At 47.4% G+C, this 25300-nt stretch overlaps 1 protein-coding gene across 1 annotated transcript in view; it reads left to right on the top strand.

Moving 5' to 3' along the window:
• The window catches only part of ZMYM4 (zinc finger MYM-type containing 4), a 165460-nt gene that overhangs the window by 69866 nt on the left and 70294 nt on the right, over positions 1-25300 (top strand). The window contains 3 exon segments of the mRNA XM_077295805.1: positions 19333-19501; positions 21347-21559; positions 21745-21895. Of these exon segments, the coding sequence (XP_077151920.1) occupies positions 19333-19501; positions 21347-21559; positions 21745-21895 (533 nt within the window).

Below are 25300 nucleotides of genomic sequence, written 5' to 3'. Positions count from 1 at the left end.
TGAACACCGTAAAAAAATATATAAAAAACAAGGCAAAAAACAATGCTTTATCATAATACCGCCGAACAAAAAGTGGAATAACACGCAATCAAAAAGATGAATATAAATAAACCTCCTACCGCTGAAAACGTCATCTTGTCCTGCAAAAACGAGCTACCATACTGGGTGATCAGCGAAAAAATTAAAAAGTTATAGCTCTCGGAATAGATAGCGATGCAAAAACAATTATTTTTTATATAAAATAGTTTTTATTGTATAAAAGTGCCAAAACATTAAAAAATGATATAAATGAGTTATTGCTGTCATCATACTGACCCGAAGAATAAAACTGCCTTATCAATTTTACCACTAGCGGAACGTTATCAACAGCCAACCCAAAAGAAATTCATGAATTGTTGATTTTTGTTCAATCAAAAAAAGTCATGTGCCTGAAAATGGCAAAAAACAAGACCTCACATGACTCTGTGGGCCAAAATATGGAAAAATTATAGCTCTCAAAATGTGGTGATGCAAAAACAATTTTTTGCAATAAGAAGCGTCTTTTAGCATGTGACAGCTGCCAAAGATAAAAACCCGCTATAAATAGTAAATCAACCCCCTTTTATCACCCACTTAGTTAGGGAAAATAATAAAATTTAAAAAAAGTATTATTTATTTCCATTTTCCCATTAGGGTTAGGGCTAAAGTTAAGGTTAGGGTTGGGGCTAAGGTTGGTATTAGAGTTGGGGCTAAAGTTAGGGTTTGGGTTTGGGTTGGGAATACGTTTACGGTTGGGATTAGGATTAGGGTTCTGGATGTGGTTAGAGTTGGAGTTAGAATTGGGGTGTTTCCGCTGTTTAGGCACATCGGGGCTCTCCAAACGCGACATGGCGTCCAATCAATTCCAGCCAATTCTGCGTTGAAAAAGTCAAACGGAGCTCCTTCCCTTCCGAGCTCTGCCATGTGCCCAAACAGTGGTTCCCCCCCCACATATGGGGTGTCAGCGTACTCAGGACAAATTGGACAACAACTTTTGGGGTCCAATTTCTCTTGTTACCCTTGTGAAAATAAAAATTTGAGGGCTAAAAAATTATTTTTGTGGGAAAAAAGGATTTTTTATTTTCACGGCTCTGCATTATAAACTTTAGTGAAACACTTGGGGGTTCAAAGTTCTCACAAAACATCTAGATAAGTTCCTTTGGGGATCTAGTTTCCAGTATAGGGTCACTTGTGGGGGATTTCTACTGTTTAGGTACATCAGGGGCTCTGCAAACACAATGTGACGCCTGCAGACCATTCCATCTAAGTATGCATTCCAAACGGCGCTCCTTCCCTTCTGAGCTCTGCCGTGTGCCCAAACAGTGGTTTACCCCCACATATGGGGTATCAGCATACTCAGGGCAAATTGCACAACAACTTTTGGGGTCCAATTTCTCCTGTTACCCTTGGTAAAATAAAACAAATTGGATCTGAAGTAAATTTTTTGTGAAAGAAAAGTTAAATGTTCATTTTTTTTATTTTTTTTTAAACATTCCAAAAATTCCTGTGAAGCACCTGAAGGGTTAATAAACTTCATGAATGTGGTTTTGAGCATTTTGAGGGGTGCAGTTTTTATAACGGTGTCAATTTGGGATATTTTCTATCATATAGACCCCTCAAAGTGACTTCAAATGTGATGTGGTCCTTAAAAAAAATTGGTGTTGTAATAATGAGAAATTGCTTGTCAACTTTTAACCCTTATAACTCCCTATCAAAATAAATTTGGGGTTCCAAAATTGTGCTGATGTAAAGTAGACATGTGAGAAATGTTACTTATTAACTATTTTGTGTGACATATCTCTGTGATTTAAGGGCATGTAAATTCAAAGTTGGAAAATTGTGAAATTTTCAAAATTTTCGCCAAATTTCCATTTTTTTTCACAAATCATATGAAAGAAATTGCAAGTCATATCAAAGAAATTTTACCACTATCATGATGTACAGTATGTCATGAGAAAACAGAGTCAGAATCATCGGGAATAAAGGGACAGTGGTCAGAATTGTAAAAATTGGCCTGGTCATTAACATGCAAACCACCCTTGGGTGTTAAGGAGTTAAGACCTTTTTCACTGGGGGACTGAATTCTTTCCCCTGTATGATGTTGACCAATCATAATTGGGTAACGACACTCAAAGGAAAAGAGAACACTCCCCCACCATAGCTTAGGGCTGATTTCTCAGGTATGTGGGATGCAATAAAACAGGTCTGATCTCCTGCTTTCAGATAAGATCCTTATGAGATGGGGCAACCACAGCCGAGTTTTGCTGTGTCCCATTACAAAGCCTTTTATCGGCTCTCCTCTCATAACACTTTCAGCTTTGCTGTTGTGCGCCTATTCACACAAGTCTATACAGAAATGAGAACTCTGTGTCAGTGTCACAACTTCTACTCGCTTTCAGTACATCTCACACGGAATTAGCACAGATCAGGCTAGCTAGTTTTGTGTGAAACATGATAGCCTGACTTCACTGCATTACAAGTTGCTTGAGCACAGCAGATATAAGTGTGATTACTAACACTCAGTAATCAGGAGAGCTGGTAGAAAAGTTTGTAATTTGGCACAGTTAAGCTCTGCATTGACCCTCTTTTCTCACTAATATATTCGAGAAGATCAGGACTGTCTGTCATTATGTATCTCACACTCTGGGAAACCTGTTCTAGGCTATGGTGGGGGCATTTTCTTCTTTCCTTTGAGTGTTGCTGCCTGTTTATGATTCCGCACCATACAAGGAGAAGTAGTACATGCCCTCAGTAAAAACTGGTAACACCTGCTTAGGGGAGAAAAAAATAGTTGGCGTATTAGGTGCCATATACTTTAATTGTAATATCTCAGTAACGGAGAGGTGAAATGAAAAGAAAATGTTTTATTCCTCTCAGTAGAAAATAAAATTGTGTGTCCAGTTCATCATGAAAAACTTTGTTAAAAGGTCCTTTAAAGGGCACCTGTCACCTCGTTTTTTCAGTATGAGATAAAAATACTGTTAAATAGGGCCTGAGCTGTGCATTACAACAGTGTATTTTGTGGACCCCGATTCCCCACCTATGCTGCCAAAATACGTTACCAAAGTAGCCGTTTTCGCCTGTCAATCAGGCTGGTCTGGTCAAAAGGGCGTGGTGTCTTCCCCCCAGATCTTGCTTAGTTTTCCGTTGGTGGCGTAGTGGTTTGCGCATGCCCAAGGTCCCGAATGCACTGCACAGGGGAGTTAAAAGAGCGCGATGTGCACTATTTCATTGGTGCTCGGTGGGGGCGGCCATCTTCCTTTGGCCGCGCGTGCGCAGAAGCGGCGCTCTGCTGGCCGCGGCTTCAGGAAAATGGCAGCGGGATGCCGCGCGTGCGCAGATGGAGATTGCGGCGGCCATTTTCCTGAAGCAGAGATGCGAACTCTGCTTCAGGAAAATGGCCACCAACGGAAAACTATGCAAGATCTGGGGGAAGACACCACGCCCTTTTGACCAGACCAGCCTGATTGACAAGCGAAAACGGCTACTTTGGTAACGTATTTTGGCAGCATAGGTGGGGAATCGGGGTCCACAAAATACACTGTTGTAATGCACAGCTCAGGCCCTATTTAACAGTATTTTTATCTCATACTGAAAAAACGAGGTGACAGGTGCCCTTTAAGGTATTTGTTCATGCACACCTCAACATTGAAATTGCAACATCAAGCAGAAAAGTCGTGGAATTATAGAAATTACAGGATCGATAGATATGTTAATATAATGCAAATGATGAAAAAAAAAATGGAAGCAAAACATTTTTCAAAACTTCATTATCAAGTTTGAGCGCACACAGGAACGTGCACATGGTAAAAGAGCCTTCTATTTCACACACAAACCCAAGTGTGGTCTGGCAACTCAGAATTTCAGTCAAGTGAGCGAGAAGAGGACAGAGGAAGATGGCAGTCGGTAAGTATAGTAACGCCCTTACAATTCATTACATATACATTAAGGCTATGTTCACAAATTACGTCATTACAGCGCTTTTTCTGCAGGCAAATCCTCCTCAGTTGGCGTTATAGACGCTGGTTACAAAAAGCAGGTTTTGCTGCCTTTTCTTGATGTGTACTATGTCTTTTTTGTCTGCAGCACATGTCTAAGAAAGTTAGTTTTATTCACCAAAAGTGCATAGTTGTGTTTTTTTGCAACTTATTTGCTTTCTATGGTGAAAGAATTGATAAGCTGCAGGCTTAAAAAAACAGTAGTTTTCCAATTCCATCTGTAAAAAACAAAACACATGCATTTCTTAAATATCATAGTTTTTGCTATTACTGTTAAAACTGATCTACAAATACCCAGAAATGAAAATTAAATGAAGTACGATCTCAACAATATAATAATAACAAAGAAAAAAACGGAGCCTAAGTACTAAATATATAAAATTTACGTAAATCTTTATTCACCACATTTTAAAAATAAAATTAATAATTTTCTTTTCAAAACTAAGAAACCATGTACAAAAATGCCACATTAGAGGCTGCAAAAAAACATAAAAAACAGTCTAAGGAGCACTTTAATTCGTCTTACACTCACATGTGAGATCTAAAATTAGCATAAATATACAAGGTGCAGAAATAAGTGCTTAGTGCTACTAAGAAGCATGCTTAATATGTCTATTGACCCTATAAAGTGCTAAATATATATATAATGTGCTTCCAAACATATCCACAGATAACATGCACACATGATTTTAAATATCAAAATAAAGCAACCAGTGTTGCATAAAGTGCACATATAATTTCAAATGATAAATAAAAAATAAGCTTACATGTGAGTAATGTGTGATGCAGGTGCTCCCGCCGCCCTAACGCACGTTTCGTGATAGTCACTTCCTCAGGAGGAAGAAAAAATAATGTGTTTTTTTAAAATGTGGTGAATAAAGATTTACGTAAATTTAATATATTTAGTACTTAGGCTCCGTTTTTTTCTTTGTTATTATTACTGTTAAAAGCCGCTTTTAATTTGCATAAAAAACCGCAGCAAAAATGCAACGTGTTAACATAGCCTTACACAGGTTTAGGGTATAACAAATTTTGTGGGAGTGCCTCTTTAACATGTCTATCCTTTCATTCCCATATTACCATGACTTGCCTTCTTTATGTACAAATTTTAATGTTATGGAGTGTGTGTGTAAAATATATATATATATATATATATATATATATATATATATATATATATATATATATATATATATATATATATATATATATATATATATATATATATATATATATATATACACATACATACATACAGACCGGAAGTTTGGACTTACCTTCTCATTTAAAGATTTTTCTGTATTTTCATGCCTATGAAAATTGTACATTTACACTGAAGGCATCAAATTAACTATCAATTAACACATGTGGAATTATATATTTAACAAAGTGTGAAGCAACTGAAATTATGTCTTATATTCTAGGTTCTTCAAAGTAGCCACCTTTTGCTTTGATGACTGCTTTGCACACTCTTGATGAGCTTCAAGAGGTAGTTACTGGGAATGGTCTTCCAACAATCTTGAAGGAGTTCCCAGAGATACTTAGCACTTGTTGGCCCTTTTGCCTTCACTCTGCTGTCCAGCTCACCCCAAACCATCTCGATTCAGGTCTGGTGACTGTGGAGGCCAAGTCATCTGGCGTAGCACCCCATCACTCTCCTTCTTGGTCAAATAGCCTGGAGGTGTGTTTGGGGTCATTGTCCTGTTGAAAAATAAATGATGGTCCAACTAAACGCAAACCAGATGGAATAACATGCCGCTGCAAGATTCTGTGGTAGGCATGCTGGTTCAGTATGCCTTCAATTTTGAATAAATCCCCAACAGTGTCACCAGCAAAGCATCCCCACACCATCACACCTCCTCCTCCATGCTTCACGGTGGGAACCAGGCATGTAGAGTCTATCCATTCACCTTTTCTGCATCGAACAAAGACACGGTGGTTGGAACCAAAGATCTCAAATTTGGACTCATCAGACCAAAGCACAGATTTTCACTGGTCTAATGTCCATTCCTTCTGTTCTTTAGCCCAAACAAGTCTCTTCTGCTTGTTGCCTGTCCTTAGCAGTGGTTTCCTAGCAGCTATTTTACCATGAAGGCCTGCTGCACAAAGTCTCCTCTTAACAGTTGTTGTAGAGATGTGTCTGCTGCTAGAACGCTGTGTGGCATTGACCTGGTCTCTAATCTGAGCTGCTGTTAACCTGCGATTTCTGAGGCTGGTGACTCGGATAAACTTATCCTCAGAAGCAGAGGTGACTCTTGGTCTTCCTTTCCTGGCGTGGTCCTCATGTGAGCCAGTTTCTTTGTAGCGCTTGATGGTTTTTGCCACTGCACTTGGGGACACTTTCAAAGTTTTCCCAATTTTTTGGACTGACTGACCTTCATTTCTTAACGTAATGATAGCCACTCGTTTGTCTTTACTTAGCTGCTTTTTTCTTGCCATAATACAAATTCTAACAATCTATTCAGCAGGACTATCAGCTGTGTATCCACCAGACTTCTGCACAACACAACTGATGGTCCCAACCCCATTTATAAGGCAAGAAAGAGGGATTTTTGGTTCTTACCGTAAAATCTCTTTCTTGGAGCCTTCCTTGGGGGACACAGGTAACCATGGGTGTATGCTGCTGTCACTAGGAGGCTGACACTATGCAAATAAAGAAGAAGTAACTCCTCCCCGGCAGTATACACCCTCCAACAGGCACCAGGCAACTCAGTTGGTGCAAAAGCAGTACTAGGAACAGGTAATATATAACTCAACCTATGTACCAACCCACAACAACGGCACGTTGGCCAAAACGGTACAACTTCAAGGGAGGGAGCTGTGTCCCCCAATGAAGGCTCCAAGAAAGAGATTTTATGGTAAGAACCAAAAATCCCTCTTTCTTTCTCACTTCATTGGGGGACACAGGTAACCATGGGACGTCCAAAAGCAGTCCCTAGGGCGGGATATTCTGCAGAAAAAGAGGAGTTAGGTCGGCCGGTCAGAAACCGCCGCCTGCAGTATCCTCCTACCCAGGCTCGCGTCCGCAGAAGCCTGAGTATGCACCTTGTAGAATTTAACAAAGGTGTGAATGGATGACCACGTTGCAGCCTTGCAAACCTGCGAGGCCAAAGCTTGGTGACGAACTGCCCAGGAACCTCTCACAGCCCGGGTAGAGTGAGCCTTCACCCCCGAAGGGGGCCGTTTGTCTTGGACACGGTGTGCCTCCAAAATCGCCGAACGGATCCAACGAGTAATTGTGGACTTGGAGGCGTGGAGCCCCTTTCGCCGCCCTTCCGAGACGATGAACAGAGGATCGGCCTGACGAAAAGAGGCAGTTCTGGCAAGATAAATCCGGATAGCCCTGACCACATCCAACTTGTGAAGGGATTTCTCTAAGGGATGAACCGGGGAAGGGCACAAGGAAGGGAGGACAATGTCCTCATTGATGTGAAAAGCCGCATCTACCTTTGGTAGGAAGGAAGGAGCCGGACGAAGAACCACTTTGTCCTGATGCAGGACTAGAAAGGGAGAACGACAGGACAATGCCGCCAGCTCCGACACTCCTCTAATGGAGGTGATGGCGACCAAAAAGGCTACCTTCCAGGATAGAAGCGAGAAGGAATTATCCTGAATCGGTTCAAAGGGCGCACGCTGGAGGGCGTCTAATACGAGGTTGAGATCCCAAGGCTCGACAGGAGGACGATAAGGGGGAGCTATATGAGCGACCCCCTGGATGAAGGTACTCGCCTGAGGCAGGGAGGCCAGGTCTCTTTGAAAAAGAATGGATAGAGCGGAAATCTGACTCTTCAAGGTGCTAAGGGAAAGACCCGAATCTAGACCCGCTTGAAGGAAACTGAGAAGGGATGGATGGGAAAAGGTCATAGGAAACAAATTGTTGTCCTGACACCACCGGAAAAAAGCCTTCCAACACCTGTGGTAAATATGCGAGGAAGCCGGTTTTCTCGCCCTAATCATAGTCTGGATGACGCTATGGGAAAAAACCCGCGTCCTTCAGGACCGCGGCCTCAATGGCCATACCGTTAAATTCAGAGACCGAGAATTCGGGTGGAAGAGGGGCCCCTGCGAAAGAAGGTCCGGACGATCCGGAAGCCTCCACGGAACGTCCGATAGCATGTTCACCAGTTCCGCATACCAGGCCCTGCGAGGCCAATCTGGAGCTACTAAGAGTACTGGAACCCCTTCTGTCTTGATCTTTTTTACGACCCTTGGGATCAAGGGGAGGGGTGGGAACAGATAGGGCATCTGGAACTGAGACCACGGGATCACGAGAGCGTCGCATCCGACGGCCATCGGATCCCCAGATCTGGAGACGTACTGGGGAACCTTGTGATTTGCCCGGGAGGCCATCAAGTGGACGTCTGGGACGCCCCACCGCTGGCAATCCTGCCTGAAGATTGCGGGGAGAAGAGACCATTCGCCCGCCATGATGCCCTGGCAACTTAGAAAGTCGGCTTCCCAAATGTCCACCCCTGGGATGTGGACGGCTGACAGAGAGGGAACGTGACCTGCCCAACGCAGAATTTTTGCCACTTCCTTCATGACTTGACTGCTGCGAGTCCCTCCCTGATGGTTTATGTAAGCCACGGCTGTGGCGTTGTCCGATTGAATGCGGACCGGTTTTCCTGAGAGGAGAGACTCCCAGCGGATGAGGGCTAGGAAGATGGCTCTGATTTCCAAGAGGTTGATAGGGAGGCACGCCTCCTGAGCAGTCCAGCGGCCCTGGGCCGTGAGGTGGAGAAAAACTGCTCCCCAACCTTGGAGACTGGTGTCGGTGGAGATCACCTGCCAGTGGGAAGGGAGAAATGACCTCCCGCGCAGCATGGGGGTGGACAGCGTCCACCAAGAGAGAGACTGTTTCACTCAGAGAGAGGCGAAACGGGCGATCCAGGGAAAGTAGATTCCTGTCCCAGGCCGACAGAAGGGCCAGCTGGAGGGGACGAGAGTGGAACTGGGCATAGGGGACCGCTTCCATGGAGGCGACCATCTTTCCCAAAACCCTCATGGAGAGACGGAGGATTCGCGCTCTTTAGTGCTCTGACCCCCAGACGAAGAGAAAGGAACTTCTCCTTGGGGAGAAAGACCTGAGCCTGAGAGGTATCAAATTCTATGCCCAGGAACTCCAGCCGCTGAGATGGAATCAGGGAAGACTACTGGTAGTTGATTATCCAGCCGAGGCGAAGAAGCATTTCCAGAGTAAGCTGGAGGCTCTGGCTGCAATCCCGACTGGATGGACCCTTGATCAAGAGGTCGTCGAGGTATGGGATTACCAGAATCCCCTTTGAACGTAGGGTGACCATGACAGCTGCCATGACCTTCGTAAAGACCCTGGGCGCAGATGCCAGACCGAAAGGGAGGGCCGTGAACTGATAGTGATGGCCTTGGATCGCGAACCGGAGGAATCTCTGATGACGTACGCAAATAGGGACGTGAAGGTACTCATCTCGGATATCCACGGAACACAGAAACTCTCCTGGTTCCATGGACGTGATCACCGAGTGTAGAGATTCCATCCTGAAACGCCGAATCCGGAGATGGCGGTTCAGCTGCTTGAGATCCAAAATTGGACGGTCTCCCTGACCCAGGCGTCGTCGACTACCGATAGCCAAACTTCTGAGAACAGGAGAAGTCGGCCTCCCACCCTGGAGGGATTTCCAGGTGGGGGCGACCCGTCATTTATTAGAGAACCTGTGGCCCCGAGATCCACATGGTCTAGCGGGGTGGCTCTTAGCCCTCCAGCACGGTGGAGGCCTGAAAGAAGGTTTTCTTCGTCTCCTTGTGAGGAAGAACGGTCCTGGTTGGGGTTTCCTGAGGAGGCGAAGGACCGAAAGGGATGAAAGGACTGGGGGCCCCTCCGGTGGAAGGGACGTTTCGGCTTGGACTGGGGTAAGCTGGTACTCTTACCACCCGTAGCGTCCGAGATCATTTGATCCAGCTGCGTGCCGAAGAGTCTAGAACCCTGGAAGGGCAGACCAGTGAGAGATTTCTGAGAAGCGGGGTCAGCGTTCCACGCATTTAGCCAGAGAATCCGGCGAATGGCCACAATGTTGCTGTTAGCCCTGGTGGAGCAGGCAGCTGCATCAAGGGAGGCATTCATGAGGTATTTACCCGCAAGAGAAATCTGATCCGCCAAGTCAGACAGTTCCTCAGCAGAAGCAGAGGCCAAAATGCCTCTGTGCAGGATCTTGGCCCAGGCTGACACAGCCTTTGCTACCCAGGACAAGGCGAAACTAGGGCAGAGGGAGGCTCCGGAAGCCTCAAATGCCGATTTTGCTAATGCCTCGATTTGCCTGTCCGTGGGGTCCTTAAAGGAAGCCACGTACGGGATAGACAGAACTGCGAGGATAGCCTGGATACGGGCGGGTTGACCTTAGGAGACTCGGACCATTTGGAGACAAGGTCGGAGTGAAAAGGGTATAACACGTCAAGCCGTTTCCTGCCAGGGAAACGCTTGCCAGGGTTTTTCCAGTGTGTAGAGGTAGTGTTGCCAAACTCCCTGTGATTAGGAAAAACCCTAGAGGGACGTTTAATCCGTTTAAACGCAACGGAGGCGACCTGAGAGCTCGCTTCATCCTCCTTAAGATCGAGCGTCTGAATGATAGCTGAAATAAGGCTATCGACCATCTCCTGTGTTCCGGAAGTCTGATCTGCGTCAGAGTCCGATTCCGACTGAGAGGATAGGGTCAGACCCGACGTCCGCCTGTGAGGAGGGGGAACGGGCAGATAGGGGAATCCCATCCATGGAACTGGAAGAGGATCTGGATAAGGTCCGTTTTCTGTCTCTTTTGTCCGGTCTGCCTCTGTGAGGGTCTAGGACAGGTGCGAGCGAATCGCCGTGTGAGGCGTTCGTGGCACTGGTGGCATTAGAGAGAAGCGGGATACGTTCAAGTGCCTGGACCAGGGACTGAGACACCTTAGTCAGGTCAGACACTGATTGAGACATTGCAACAGCCCACTCCGGGGGAGGGGGGGTGCACTCATCCCGAGTCCTAGGAGCTTCCAGGGGAGCTGACATGATGGGACGCAGGACGGGCAAAAAGGAGAAGGCTGACCTGAGGCCCACTTTTTCTTGCAGTGAGCGCAGGCATAATGGATGGCCGTAGTGGCAAAGGCCAGAGTGGGGTCGGACATAGGTGGATATTACCTTGTCCAGGAGCGGAGAAGTACTGCCGGGAGGAGTTGAGCCCGAGAGAGCAGTAGCGCTGAGCCTGCTGAAAAAAACAGCGACAGCGGTAACCGCAGATGCGTGTGTTCCCCCGAAATTCTTCTATCCCACGAGGTGAGCAGACGCTGACAGGGAGCAGGAAGTCACAGAAAGAGCGCTGAGACAGCGTGACGCTGTGGGCAGGCACAAGCGCTGAAGGGGGAAGCAGAAGAAACGCCCCCAACAGCGCTGAAAGATTCCTGGCCGCAATAATTCCGGCCGCCACCAGAGGGCGCTCAAGCGCCAAAAGGAAAGTGAAGAAAAGTCGGGAGGAAAAACAACTCCTGGCCGCAATAATTCCGGCCACCACCAGAGGGCGCTCAAGCGCCAAAAAAGCTGGGAGAGACAGAGAAAAAAATGGCGGGCGCGCTCCTGCAAGTTTAAATAAAAAGGAGGGAAAGAATGCTGGCGTTAATGTGAAGCCTTTCCCCGCGGTTTAGTGCGTCCCAGTGCCTGAAAAAGCGACCCTCTCCCCTATCACAGGGGAAGCCTGGTAAGCTATATGGAGATCGCTGCCGGGCAGGGTGAGGGAAAGAAGGGGGGCTGGGGGGCTTTGTTGATTGAAGATCCCTTACCTGGAGATGAGGAACCTTCAGGATCCCTTGTAGAATGGAGGGTCCTGGAAGAAGTCCTCCTTCCCGCGCCACGAACTCTCCGGCGCAGAAGACGGCGTCAACCCCTAACCAGGGGGAGAGGGTCACTGGAAGTGACCGCCGTCTTCCTCTCAGCCCACTCCGAGGAGAGGGATGAGGAGGGGAAACGGGCAGGACCGGCCACCGAGGAATGAGTCACCCTGAACACCCAAATGGGTGACAGGGGACAAGGTCCTGCCCAGCGGGTCCGAGAGGGTGCGATGTGGGTAATACCACACTGCTCTCTCGGTCGCTCAAAGTGGGGAAAACAGGGTGAGAAAACTGCACCCTGTTACCCTGAAGGAAAAATCTGAAAAAGAAAGGGGAAATGATTAATAACACACAACAAATCCCTGTAAAAGAAATGCGGATCTGGGTTTAGATCCAGGTCCGCCTCCTACAGACACTAAGCAAAAACTGAGTTGCCTGGTGCCTGTCGGAGGGTGTATACTGCCGGGGAGGAGTTACTTCTTCTTTATTTGCATAGTGTCAGCCTCCTAGTGACAGCAGCATACACCCATGGTTACCTGTGTCCCCCAATGAAGCGAGAAAGAAATCCCACTTATTAAACCTGACAGGGCATACCTGTGAAGCGAAAACCATTCCCGTTGACTACCTCTTGAAGCTCATCAAGAGAATGCCAAGAGTGTGCAAAGCAGTCATCAAAGCAAAAGGTGGCTACTCTGAAGAACCTAGAATATAAGACATAATTTCAGTTGTTTCACATTTTTTGTTAAGTATATAATTCCACATGTGTTAATTCATAGTTTTGATGCCTTCAGTGTGAATGTACAATTTCTCCTTCGCCACATTGGGGGACACAGGACCATGGGTGTTATGCTGCTGTCACTAGGAGCCTGACACTAAGCTGAGACAAAAAAAGGTTAGCTCCTCCCCTGCAGTATACACCCTCATGCTGGCTTCCAGAGACACAGTTCAAGCTTAGTGTCCGTAGGAGGCACACTGGATTTAAACCTTTCTATTCCGGACGAAGGGGGCGACGGATTCTTTCATGTTCCGATCTCCCCCGAACCAACAACAGGCGAGCACGGGAGTTCACCTCTCCGTATCCTCTCCTGCGACGTGGGATGCCACTGCCTGAGCTGATTTTTGGGGGCGACGGGCCTTTTCTAGGGACCGATCTCCCCCACCCCCCTTTCAGACGAGCACATGGAGTGTCCTCCACGTATCCTCTTCTGCAGCCAGGTCTTTTTTGCCGGACATCTGCCCTGCCCACCAGGTTTTCCCTCGGCTGCTCAGAGGCACCTTACTTAGTGGCGTCCGTGCAGCCCCCACTGCATCACCACTGAATATGCGGTTGATGGAAGGAGGCGACGGTTCCTCTCCACCCCCCTTTTCAGGGGATGGTGGATGGAGGCTCCCAAATCCCTGCACCGTCCCATTCTAGAGATCACCGGGCACAGCTCACCTGACAGGATCCTGTGGGCAGCAGAGTCAGCGTTTTCCCCTTTTTCGGGGTAAGTGCCTCGGGAGGGGGGGGGGGCGCTCTGCGGTCTGGAGGGCTCCTTTTTTACAGCGGCACGTTTATTTCTAGGCCCTTTAGCCTCCGGCGTTCAGCGGCTGCTCGCCGGGCTGAAGCCGCAAATTTAGCTCCCGGCTTCGGCCTATCACGGGCCGCATCGCGATAGGCTCCGCCCCCTTTTCCGCGTCATCCTGCGGCGCCGCCCCCCCGGTCCTGGCACTTCTCGCTGTCTGCGAGATCTCCTCTTTCTAATCTTGGCGGCCATCTTGGATTTTCCTCTGCACGCCGCAGCTCCAGCTCTCCAGCCGCAGCTTCCTCACGTGCAGCGTTTTGATCGCCGACTGTCCTCATTAATCACCGCCTCGCTCCCTCTCTCTGCGGGACACAGGACCTCGGGTAAGGAGACCACGTCAGGTCCTCCCCTGCAGCGCCGCCCTCGCTTCCTTAGTTATAGACCCTGAGGTCTATTTTACATTAGGGTGCACCATGTCAAAGTCTACAAAGTCCTCAAAGGTGCATACTACCTTTTTTTCTGCGTGTACCACCTGCCAGGCTCCACTTCCTCGGCCTCAGAGTTCCCCCTTCTGCTCAGCCTGCGATGCCCCAAGTGCCCAGGAGCCCTCCACCGCCACCGACCCCGGGGTAGCTAGCCCCCCTGCGTGGGTCGCTTCACTGTCTCAGTCCGTGGATTTTTTAGCCAATGCCATCAAATCCATTCAGAACCCGCCTGGGGAACGGGGCGATCCTTTTCATGGGTTAAGAGACCCCTCCGTAACAGGGGAATCATCGGCCAGCAGGGGCCGCTCTCTCCGGAAAGAGACAGTCATCCAGAAAACGGATCCGTACTACCTTTCCTGAGCACTCACCTCGCCAGTCAGATTCTGGCAGTTCCACCTCTCGCTCACCCTCTTTAGGGGCTCGTAGCGTTCACGACTCTGTATATGAGTCTGATGTATCCTTAGACCCGGATGCTCCGGAGTTTAGATCTACAGTTGACTCCCTCATTGAGGCAGTCAATCACGCCCTCAAAGTGGACGATGACCCTAATTCGGCTCCAGGCCACTCAGTCTCCTTTACTAGAGCCAAGCGTTCCCATAAGACGTTCGCCTCTCACCCAGATTTCCTGGATATAGTCAGGCGACACAGGGAGCGTCCGGATAGGCGTTTCACGGGCAAAAGGGCCCTGGAATCGAAGTATCCTTTTTCCGCAGATCTCGTTAAAGACTGGACGGAGTCCCCTTTGGTAGACCCTCCGGTTTCGCGCCTTGCTTCAAAAACTCTTATCCGTTCCAGATGGCGCTTCAATTAAGAACCCCACTGAACGCCAGCTAGATTCCCTAGCTCGCTGAGTGTACGAAGCCTCAGGTTCTTCCCTATTTCCCTCCTTCGCCGCGGCTTGGGTGGCCAAGGCGATGGTTTCCTGGGCAGATGCCCTAGCAAAATCGGTTCAGGAGCAGGATCTCCCGTCTGAGGTGGCGGACCTTGCCAAACAGATTGCCATGGCTGGTGATTACGTGATGTACGCATCCCTCGATGCAACGAACTGTGCAGCAACGGCGGCTTCAAACGCCATCACATCAGAAGAGCCATTTGGCTCAGAGAGTGGCGCGCAGATTCCTCCTCTAAAAAGTCTCTGATTTCCCTTCCTTTTCAGGGCGGGCGTCTTTTTGGAGAAAAGCTAGACCAGCTTATTTCTGACGCTACAGGGGGAAAGAGCAAGTTCCTTCCCCAACAGAGGCCCAAGCCTGCCTTCCAGCGCCAACCATATTTTCACTTTCGGCCCTTTCGTAGCAGTCCAGCCTGGTCCAATCCTGGCCCCTCATCCAGATCAGAACGATCCGCACGCTCAGACAGAGACTCTCGACCTTCTTTCAGGCCGAATCAGTCCTGACGAGGAAAGCCTAGGCAACCCAGAACCAGAGGGTCCAGGCCTGCCAGATTCCCTTCACAATGACTCGGGGACTATTCCAGTCGACATCTCCAAAGTAGGCGGACGTCTGCTTCTTTTTCAGCAAGTCTGGCTCTCCGTCGTCCACGCCGAATTGGTCAGGGATCTGGTGTCGTCTGGCTACAAAATAGAGTTCTCTGCCTCCCCTCCAGCTCGGGTTTTTCCCTCTCGTCTCCCCAGTTCGGGGACTCAGTCTCGCGCCCTTCTTTGCGCCATTCATTCCCTCCGCCAGAGCGGGGTCATTGTTCCGGTTCTGGAACACGAGAGGTTCAGAGGTTTTTACTCAAACCTCTTCGTAGTGCCAAAAAAGGACGGGAAAGTGCGCCCCATTTTGTACCTGAAGCTCCTGAACAAGTGCGTAAAGGTACGGCACTTCAGGATGGAATCGCTCCGGTCGGTCATCTCCTCGATGGAGAGAGGGGAATACCTGGCTTCGATAGACATCAAGGATGCCTATCTCCATATTCCAATATTCCCGCCACACCAAAGGTTCCTCCGCTTTGCCATCCTAGAGGACCACTTCCAATTCACGGCCTTACCCTTCGGTCTTGCCACGGCGCCCAGGGTATTCACGAAAGTCATGGCGGCCGTCATGGCCATTCTTCATTCTCGAGGAGTGGTCGTGTTGCCTTACTTAGACGACCTCCTCATAAAGGGTCTGTCTTTTCAGGCCTGCGAGGCAAGCGTCTGCATTACCTTGGATTCTCTTTCGCGCCTGGGCTGGTTGATCAACTTGGACAAGTCCTCCCCCGTTCTTGCCCGACGGATCTCCTTTCTGGGCATGATCCTGGACACCTCAAGGGGACTGGTCTTCCTTCCTCGGTCCAAGGCCCAAGAGCTTCAGCATGGAGCCTGGACGCTCTGCCATCCCCGCCCGCGACCCATTCGGTTCGCCATGAAGATCCTGGGCAAAATGATAGCTGCAATAGAAGCGGTTCCTTTCGCTCAACTCCATCTCCGCCCCTTGCAACAGGCTCTGCTGGACAACTGGGACAGGAGTCCCTTATCCCTCGATCGTCCATGCCCTTTGTCTCCACGGATCAGACAATCCCTTGTATGGTGGACCTTGGGTCCATCTCTCCTCCAGGGGAAGTCTTTTCTCCCGATCCGCTGGTTAGTGGTAACTACCGACGCCAGTCTCCTCGGCTGGGGTGCGGTGTTTCTTCACCACTCTGCCCAGGGTCTTCGGGAGTCGAGACTCCCTATCAACATCCTGGAGATTCGTGCGATCAGACTCGCCCTGAGACGCTTTCACCCCCTGCTCGCGGGTCACCCAATCCGAGTCCAATCGGACAATGTCACAGCGGTGGCATACATAAACCACCAAGCAAGTACCCGCAGCAGGGCGGCGATGCGGGAAGTCTCCCACATTCTTCGTTGGGCCGAAGCCAACCATTCCACCATTTCCGCGGTGCACATTCCGGGCGTCGAGAACTGGGCGGCGGACTTTCTGAGCCGTCAGGGCCTTGCCTCGGGGGGGTGGGAACTCCATCCAGACGTTTTTCGGCAAATCTGCCTTCGCTGGGGGACCCCGGACGTGGATCTGATGGCGTCCAGATTGAACGCCAAGGTTCACAATTTCATTGCACGTTCTCGGGATCCCCAGGCTATCGGAGTAGACGCGCTGATATCCCCGTGGCATCAGTTCCAACTCCCGTACGTGTTTCCTCCTCTTCCCTTACTGCCGAAGGTGATCCGGAAGATCAAGACGGAGGGGGTTCCGGTCATTCTGGTCGCTCCGGATTGGCCACGTCACGCTTGGTACGCGGAGCTCGTTCAGCTCGTAGCCGACGTCCCCTGGCGGTTACCAGACCGCCCAGATCTGCTTCGCCAAGGGCCGATCTGCCACCAGAGCTCACGGGCCCTACGTTTAACGGCGTGGCTGTTGAAACCTAGGTTCTAACTAGAGCTGGTTTCTCTCAGCAGGTCATTCCCACCATGTTAAGCGCTCGCAAGGCATCTTCCGCTTCCATCTACCACCGCACCTGGAAAACTTTCTTCTCGTGGTGCAGGCTCCGAGGTTGCCCTCCGCTCGTTTTCTCTATCCCTTGTATTTTGGATTTCCTTCAGTCCGGTTTGGACTCTGGCTTGGCGCTGAGTTCCCTTAAAGGTCAGATCTCAGCGTTATCCGTGTTATTCCAACGTAGGATCGATGCCAACCTTCAAGTCAAGACTTTCATTCAGGGGGTTTCCCATGTGGTACCCCCCTACAGAATGCCATTGGAGACCTGGGATCTCAACTTGGTCCTGGGGGTTCTTCAGGAACCTCCGTTTGAGCCTCTTCAGGACGTTCCGCTTTCTGTTCTATCCTGGAAGGTTGCCTTCCTTGTAGCTGTGACGTCCATCAGACGGGTATCAGAATTGGCCGCTTTATCCTGCCGGGCTCCTTTTCTTGCCTTCCACCAGGACAAGGTGGTCCTTCGCCCATCTCCGGCCTTTCTTGCTAAGGTGGTCTCAGCTTTTCACCTTAACGAGGACATCATTCTCCCCTCTTTTTGCCCGCAGCCAAAACACCGGGTCGAAAAGGCCCTTCATACCCTGGACGTGGTACGGGCCCTTAGGAGGTACATTTCCAGAACGGCTCATTTCAGGAAATAGGACTCCCTTTTTGTTCTCCCGGAGGGTCACAGAAAGGGTTTGGCTGCGTCTAAAGCCACGATAGCCAGATGGATTCGATCTGCTATCCAGGAATCCTATCGGGTCAGGGGCAGACCTATCCCGGCGGGGATTAGAGCACACTCCACTCGGTCGATGGGTGCTTCCTGGGCCATCCGGCACCAGGCTACAGCGGAGCAGGTTTGCAAGGCCGCAACGTGGTCCAGCCTGCATACCTTCACAAAGCACTACAATGTCCACATTCACTCCTCTGCGGACGCGGCCCTTGGCAGACGTATTCTGCAAGCGGCCGTTGCGCATTTGTAGTCAGATGGTACACGGAGTTATTTGGTTGTATTGTTTCCCTCCCAGGGACTGCTTTGGGACGTCCCATGGTCCTGTGTCCCCCAATATGGCGAAGGAGAAATAGGGATTTTTGTGTGTACTCACCGTAAAATCCTTTTCTCCGAGCCACTCATTGGGGGACACAGCACCCACCCTGTTAGCCTGTTTCGGCTCTTTACCTTTTTCAGTTTTTGACTGTTTTTGACATGTTATACTCCAATGTTACTTGATATATTATTATTCTCCTACTGCTTTTGCACTGAACTGGGTCTCTGGAAGCCAGCATGAGGGTGTATACTGCTGGGGAGGAGCTAACCTTTTTTTGTCTCGGCTTAGTGTCAGCCTCCTAGTGACAACAGCATAACACCCATGGTCCTGTGTCCCCCAATGAGTGGCTCGGAGAAAAGGATTTTACGGTGAGTACACACAAAAATCCCTATTTTCATAGTCATGAAAATACAGAAAAATCTTTAAATGAGAAGGTGTGTCCAAACTTTTGGTCTGTACTGTATATCTCTCAAATATTGATACATAATATTAATCTCGTGTAAAAATAAATCTGTCACAGTTTGAAACCTCTTTAAAAAGCATTTTATGGTGTTTTGTGTGTTTAGACCAATATTTTGTACTCTATGTAGGGTTTTTTTTCCTTTGAAGTGGTTCACATGTATATCAACTGTTTAACCAGTCTCATTCATATACTACAGGAAAGAAATTGAGGTGTGAAGCGAGCAAAATAAATAAATAAATTGGGGTGGTACAGGGAGCGAATATAGTCAGCATTCACTATACAGTGGTACTCCCCAGAACATTCAGCCTGCTCTGCAGTGTGTGTGCATCGAGGAATCTGCAGAAGCACTGTAGTTGAAAGTGAGCGTAGTGACAGAAGCTGCAAGTGTGCAGGCACATCTATAACAAAATCTGTTATTTGGTGTGGATCTGCCCTGCAGATTTGCCTGCACTTTCTGCAAAATTTCTTCTCATGTGAGCATACACTGCGCTTCCGCCATTGGACCTACTGAACATTCCTTAGCGAATTGTTCTGTATGCAGACAGCTGATTGGCCTGTCCCAGGACCTCATGTTGTTTTATTTGTGGCCTTTCTTTAGGGTTATTGCAGAACCCAAGGATGTTATTACCGCCCAGTTTGAAAATCCCAGTGGCAGTAAGGACTTCTGCAGTCAACCCTGTCTGGCATCTTATGAGAAGAAGGCAACACTAACAATTCATACCAATAGCATTTCTACTAAGTGCAGTGTGTGTCTGAAAAATGCTGTGGTAAGTAGGTGAACCCAAAAATGTACCTAACACTTAAATGGAATTATAAATGTGAAAATAATTGCTATTTACTAGCTAGAAGTGACCTTCTAATAGTAGTAAGGTTCACCCTTGAACTATTTCCCTCTTGATGTAGGCAAGCAGAACTTGACCAGCAGAGTCTTATGTAATATTTTGCTGACAAATTAATTATTCTACACATATGGCAGTAGTGGTACAGCTGTGAAGGCAATTGTGTTCCCCAGTAAAACTGCTCTTTTATGTAAAGATGCAATGTGTGACCCATGAGAAATCTAGTGTAGAAGTTATTCTGATTGCTTCTTACAAGTGCCTTGACACCCCCCCAAAGCACTTCGAGCCTGATTTGCATATGATGTCTACACTAGGTTTCTCACGACAAGCACCCACACAGCCATACCACTGTTTCCATGTGTTAAAAATGTGCTGACAGGTTCCCTTCAACCCCTTAATGTACATGCACCTAATTTCAGGGATGATTGCGTATGGAGATGGATCAGTAGCTGAGCTCTGTTTACATGCGGCAGATACTGGATATATTACAAAGCCGGTATTTGTCTCTTAATAGCTCGACTCCGGCCGCAGATTTTAGCCTTTTAAATGCCACTGTCAAATTTTTGAGAACAGGGTTAAAATGGAATGTGCAATGGTGCTCGCTATTAACGGCACCCTGTGACGTGATTGTAGGGTGCTGATGGTATACAGTTGCAGCCAGATGTCCGCCAAAACCTTTATCCCTACCATCTACCATCTTTGTACCTCTCTGAACTTAAATTCTGTGCGGAGTTTCAGCAGGAGACTTGATTTTCACTGTAGTGCAATACTGTGGTATTGCAGTATATAGTACAAGTGGTCAAACGATCGCAGGTTCAAGTCTTCTAAGGGAGCTAAAAAAAATTAAAAAAAGGTAAGTTTTTAAAAATAGTAAATTCAAATTGCTCACTTTTCAGGCAGTTACAGTAAATAAATGAAAAACCTAGACATACTTGCTATTGCTGTTTTCATAAAAGTCCTATAAAAATATCCAATTAACCCAATCAATAAATGCTATAACGGGAAAGAAAATCAGAACACCAGAATTGTTTTTTGTTTTATTTTTCTTTTCAATCACCACTCGCCTGCATAAAAATGCAAATGTCATATATACTTCGAAACTGTCAATAAAACGGTCAGCTGGTCCTGCAAAAATAACAGGCCCTTACACAGCTAAATCAACGGGAAAAAAAGAGAAATGATGCTGGTCACATGGTGACACAAATATTTATTTTCTTTTAAAATAGATTTTGGTAATTTTTTTTCTCCATGTAAAAGAAAAAGAAAATTTGTACAAGTTTGGTATTGCCATATTCCAACTGACCTGGAGAATCATGATTTAGAGTAACTTTTACCACAGAATGTATGCTGTAACAATAAAACCTAAAAATAAACCAGCAGGATTACATTTTTTTTCTCATTTTCACTCCACTTAAAATGTTCAGTACATTGAATGGTAAAATGAATGGTGTCATCCTTAGCTGGAATAAGTTCTGCAAAGAAACAAGCCTTCATACGGCTATGTCGTGATAATAATAATAATGTAATAGTTCTGGCTCTGAGAAGAAGGGTGAGGAAAAGGCAAAAGTGCAAATCCCAAACTTGGCTGCAGAGGAACGAGGTGTATGGACTTGCTTGTGGTTTAGAAAGCTTTGTGTTGTACTTCAGCTCCATACTTTCCTTGGGACAGAGCTGCAATGCTAAACATAGGTCATGTCCAGAAGCAGCCTAATCTCATACAGTCTCTTAAAGGTGATGATAACATTGCCATGATCCAAAACTTTTATTTTTTAGATCCGGCATGAAGTAAACTACCAGAATGTGGTTCACAAGCTCTGCAGTGATGTCTGCTTCTCTAAATTTCGCTCTGCCAACAACCTGACCATGAATTGCTGTGAAAATTGTGGAGGATATTGCTATAGCGGTTCTGGACAGTGTCACTTGCTGAACATTGATGGCCAGTGCAAAAAGTTCTGCAGCTCGACTTGTGTGACCGCCTTTAAGCAGGTGAATACAATATTACCCCTAATTCTTTTCATGCCGTGATGTGTAGTGTCATATAAAGGTTCTGTTTAATGAATGTAAGCCATACATCCTGATACACAATCGATGGCTGTTTGTATATAATAAACACACGCTATTGAATTGTTCTTCCATTTCTTTTTTTATTATGAGATTTTTTCCCTCCCCAGAAATCTGCTAAGATCACACCTTGTGCACTGTGTAAAACATTACGCTCATCAGCAGAAATGATCGAGAACACCAACAATGTGGGCCGCACTGAGCTGTATTGTTCAGTAAATTGCTTGTCTGCCTACAGAGTCCAGAGTGTCACATCATCAGGTACCGTTTTTACTGTCCAAATGGCATGTTTAAAAAGGAAGCCATTAAATGTTATTCTTGCACAGTACCTTGTATATATAGTCCTATTTATCAGCTGTAGGTTGGAGGACACGAGACATTTAGAAACTGGTTTTAACACGTCTGTGGAGTCTCCCAAAAATTAAGCTTTGCGTGCTGCACTTTCTTTTCCAATAAAATGATATCCTGGCTAAAACTTGAAGGACCATATTATAATGAAGTGGGGTCCATCGTGTGCCATTGGTGTCAGTCATATTACTGACCTGACCCTCGGTTAAAAGGAACCTGTCACCCCCCCCCATGCGTTTGAAACTAAAAGAGCCACCTTGTGCAGCAGTACTGCTGCATTCTGACAAGGTGGCTCTTTTAGTTATTGGTGCTGTAACTGCAGAAATAATCAGTTTTGTAATTTGTCCTTAATACCTTTTCTTCAGTCCTGGAGGCCGGCCTTTCCCCCCTGCTGCAGACACCACACAGCCGTCACTCAAATCTTCTTGGTGCCGGGCGCCGCCTCCTCACGGCTGTTTTGAAATGAGCCGGCGCCTGCGCTCTTTTCTCCTGCCTTGGGCATGCGCAGTGAACGCTGCACGTCCTCTGTCCTCATATGCAGTCTAGCTGACTGCGCCTGTGCGGCCGCCCTGCCTGTGAATCCCAGCCCCGCAATGTGAATAAATCAGAAGACACTGCGGGGCTGGGATTCACAGGCAGGGCGGCCGCACAGGCGCAGTCAGCTAGACTGCATATGAGGAAAGACGGGCGGCGCTCACTGCGCCTGCCCAAGGCATGAAAAAAGAGCGCAGGCGCCGGCTCATTTCAAAACAGCGCTGAGGAGGCTGCGCCCGATGCCAAGAAGATTTGAGTGACGGCTATGTGGTGTCTGCAGCAGGGGGGAAAGGCCTGCCTCCAGGACTGAAGAAAGGTATTTAGGACAAATTACAAAACGGATTATTTCTGCAGTTACAGCACCCAGAAGTACTGCTGCACAAGGTGGCTCTTTTAGTTTCAAATGCCTGGGAGGGTGACAGGTTCCCTTTAATATTGCCCTTCTGTAATGGAGCAGAATAAAAGAGTTGAATGACGCAGATATGAATAGTTTTTATTTTATTTAAAATGTCACTGGGAGTCTGTCAGCACAAGATGACTGTTCAAACCAAGCTCAAGCACTCGGTGCACCCATGGCATGGCTCACCAGTTCAGTGAACCTTCCCACCTACCGGATTCTTCAGACTATAGGACGCACCGGACTATAAGGCGCACCCAGGTTTTAGAGGTGGAAAATAGGGAAAAAAATATTTGAAGCAAAAAAAATGTGGTAAAATATTTAATAACATAAATAACATACTATTATATGTGGTGTTATTACATATAATAGTACGTTATTATGTTGGAAGCTGCAGGACCAGTGTGGTGTCTGTGAAGTACTATATGAAGACACTGGAGGGTGAGTATAAGAATGGGGGCACAGGGCTTATAGTGAAAGCACCACTCCAGCACTGCAAAATAACACTGGAGTGCTGCTTTAAAATCCCATGGGAGAACTATAACTCCCAGCATGTCCTGCAGATCCTATGACATGCTGGGAGTTATAGTTCACCAAAGGAGTGGCAGAGTGCTTTATTGTGTTTTGTAAAGACTAACCTCTTAATTGTGTGAGCCAGCCTGTGGTGAGGTAAAAGCTGGAGCATCCCATGGCTGCACACACAGAGCCCTCCCTCTTGTTGCCTTTCCACAGCGCACGCGCAGGACATAAGAGGAAGCTGCAGATTCTAGGTGGGAGTCTGAAGGACCTATGATGATATCAGAAGAGGGAGGGCTCTGAGCTGCCATGTGATGCTCCAGCCCGCCCACTTCTGACATCACACAGGTCCTCCTTGTGCACCACAGACAGCTCAGCGTCCAGCACAGGCAGGTATGCAGCGATCTGGCCCCTGCTGCTGCTGCCTCCTCCCCCGGACACACAGATTCTCCCCAGAATCAGTGCTGGGGAAACTGTGTGTCCCTGCTTAAGTGCAGCATTCATTTGCTGCTCCCCGCTCACCACTCAGCTGATCGGTGGGCGGGGAGCAGCTAATGAATATTCACTGCACTTAATCAGCGGGGCCATGTGGTTTCCCCAGCAGCTGATTCCGGCAGCGGGGACACCCTGAAGTGGGATATCATTGCGATCCCACTCGCTGCTGCCCCCCTCCCCACATGCTATATCCGTACTATAAGACGCACCCACACTTTCCTCCCAAATTTGGAGGAAAAAAAGTGCGTCTTATGGTCGGAAAAATACGGTACTTGTTTTGTTTAGATCGCTCTTCTTCCTTGACTAACAGCTTTGGCTTTGCCAGGAACCAGAGGATGGAATATACAAGTAGGTGTGATGGTGCACTGAACTGCTCAGCTATACCAGAGATGTGCTGAGCACCTGTGCTTAAGTTGATAAATTCATGTTGTACTGCAGTCTCATTTTTATAGTTTTTGTATACAGAATCTCACTAACCCTTTAAGGATGTGCCTAGTTTGGGTGTTTTAGGGCACGGCATTTTTTTTTTTATTGTCACATTTCAGAGCTATAGTATTTTTTTTCCTCAACAAAACTGTATAAGGGTTTTTTCTCTTTTTTTTTTCCCTTGCCATTGGCACCATTTTGGTGTAGCTATAACTTGCCTAATGTTTACTACCTCTTTATGGATGGGGAAACAAAACATAAAAAGCAGTTCTGTTGGTTTTTGAGGTGTTACATTTTCCACTATTCAAATGCTGCATAAAGTGTTAATTTTATTCTGTGGGTTAGTATGTATATAGGGAAACTAAGTGTATGTTATTCATTAATATAGCGCCATTTATTCTATGGAGCTATTCATGTGAAAGGGGTATACACAATAAAAACAAGTACAAGGGTATGTGCACACGTTGCGGATTTTTCCGCACGGATCCAACAGAATCCGCAGGTAAAACACCCTGCGTTTTACCTGCGGATTCCACGTGGATTTGGTGCAGGTTTTGTGCGGATTTCGCCTGTGTTTTTACACCTGCGGATTCCTATTGAGGAACAGGTGTAAAACGCTGCGGAATCCGCACAAAGAATTGACATTCTGCGGAAAATAAACCACAGCATTTACGCAGCATGTGCACTGTGGATTTGGTTGATCATAGGTTTACATGGTACTGTACAACACATGGAAAACTGCTGTGGATCCGCAGCCAAATCTGCAATGTGTGCACATAGCCTAATAATCATGAACAGTACAAGTCACCGACTGGTTCAGGAGGAGAGAGTTCCCTGCCCGCGATGGCTCATACTCCATAGTTATTTCTGTCTTACTAGTTTTCTACAATAAATACACTGAAAAAAAGCCAAAGCATTTGTTTTTGCATCTCCAAATTATGATAGCCTTG

Source organism: Ranitomeya variabilis, chromosome 3, assembly GCF_051348905.1.
Source record: "Ranitomeya variabilis isolate aRanVar5 chromosome 3, aRanVar5.hap1, whole genome shotgun sequence".
Taxonomy (NCBI): Eukaryota; Metazoa; Chordata; class Amphibia; order Anura; family Dendrobatidae; genus Ranitomeya; species Ranitomeya variabilis.
Note: the sequence above shows the minus strand (reverse complement) of the source record. Positions and strands in the feature narration are given on the sequence as shown.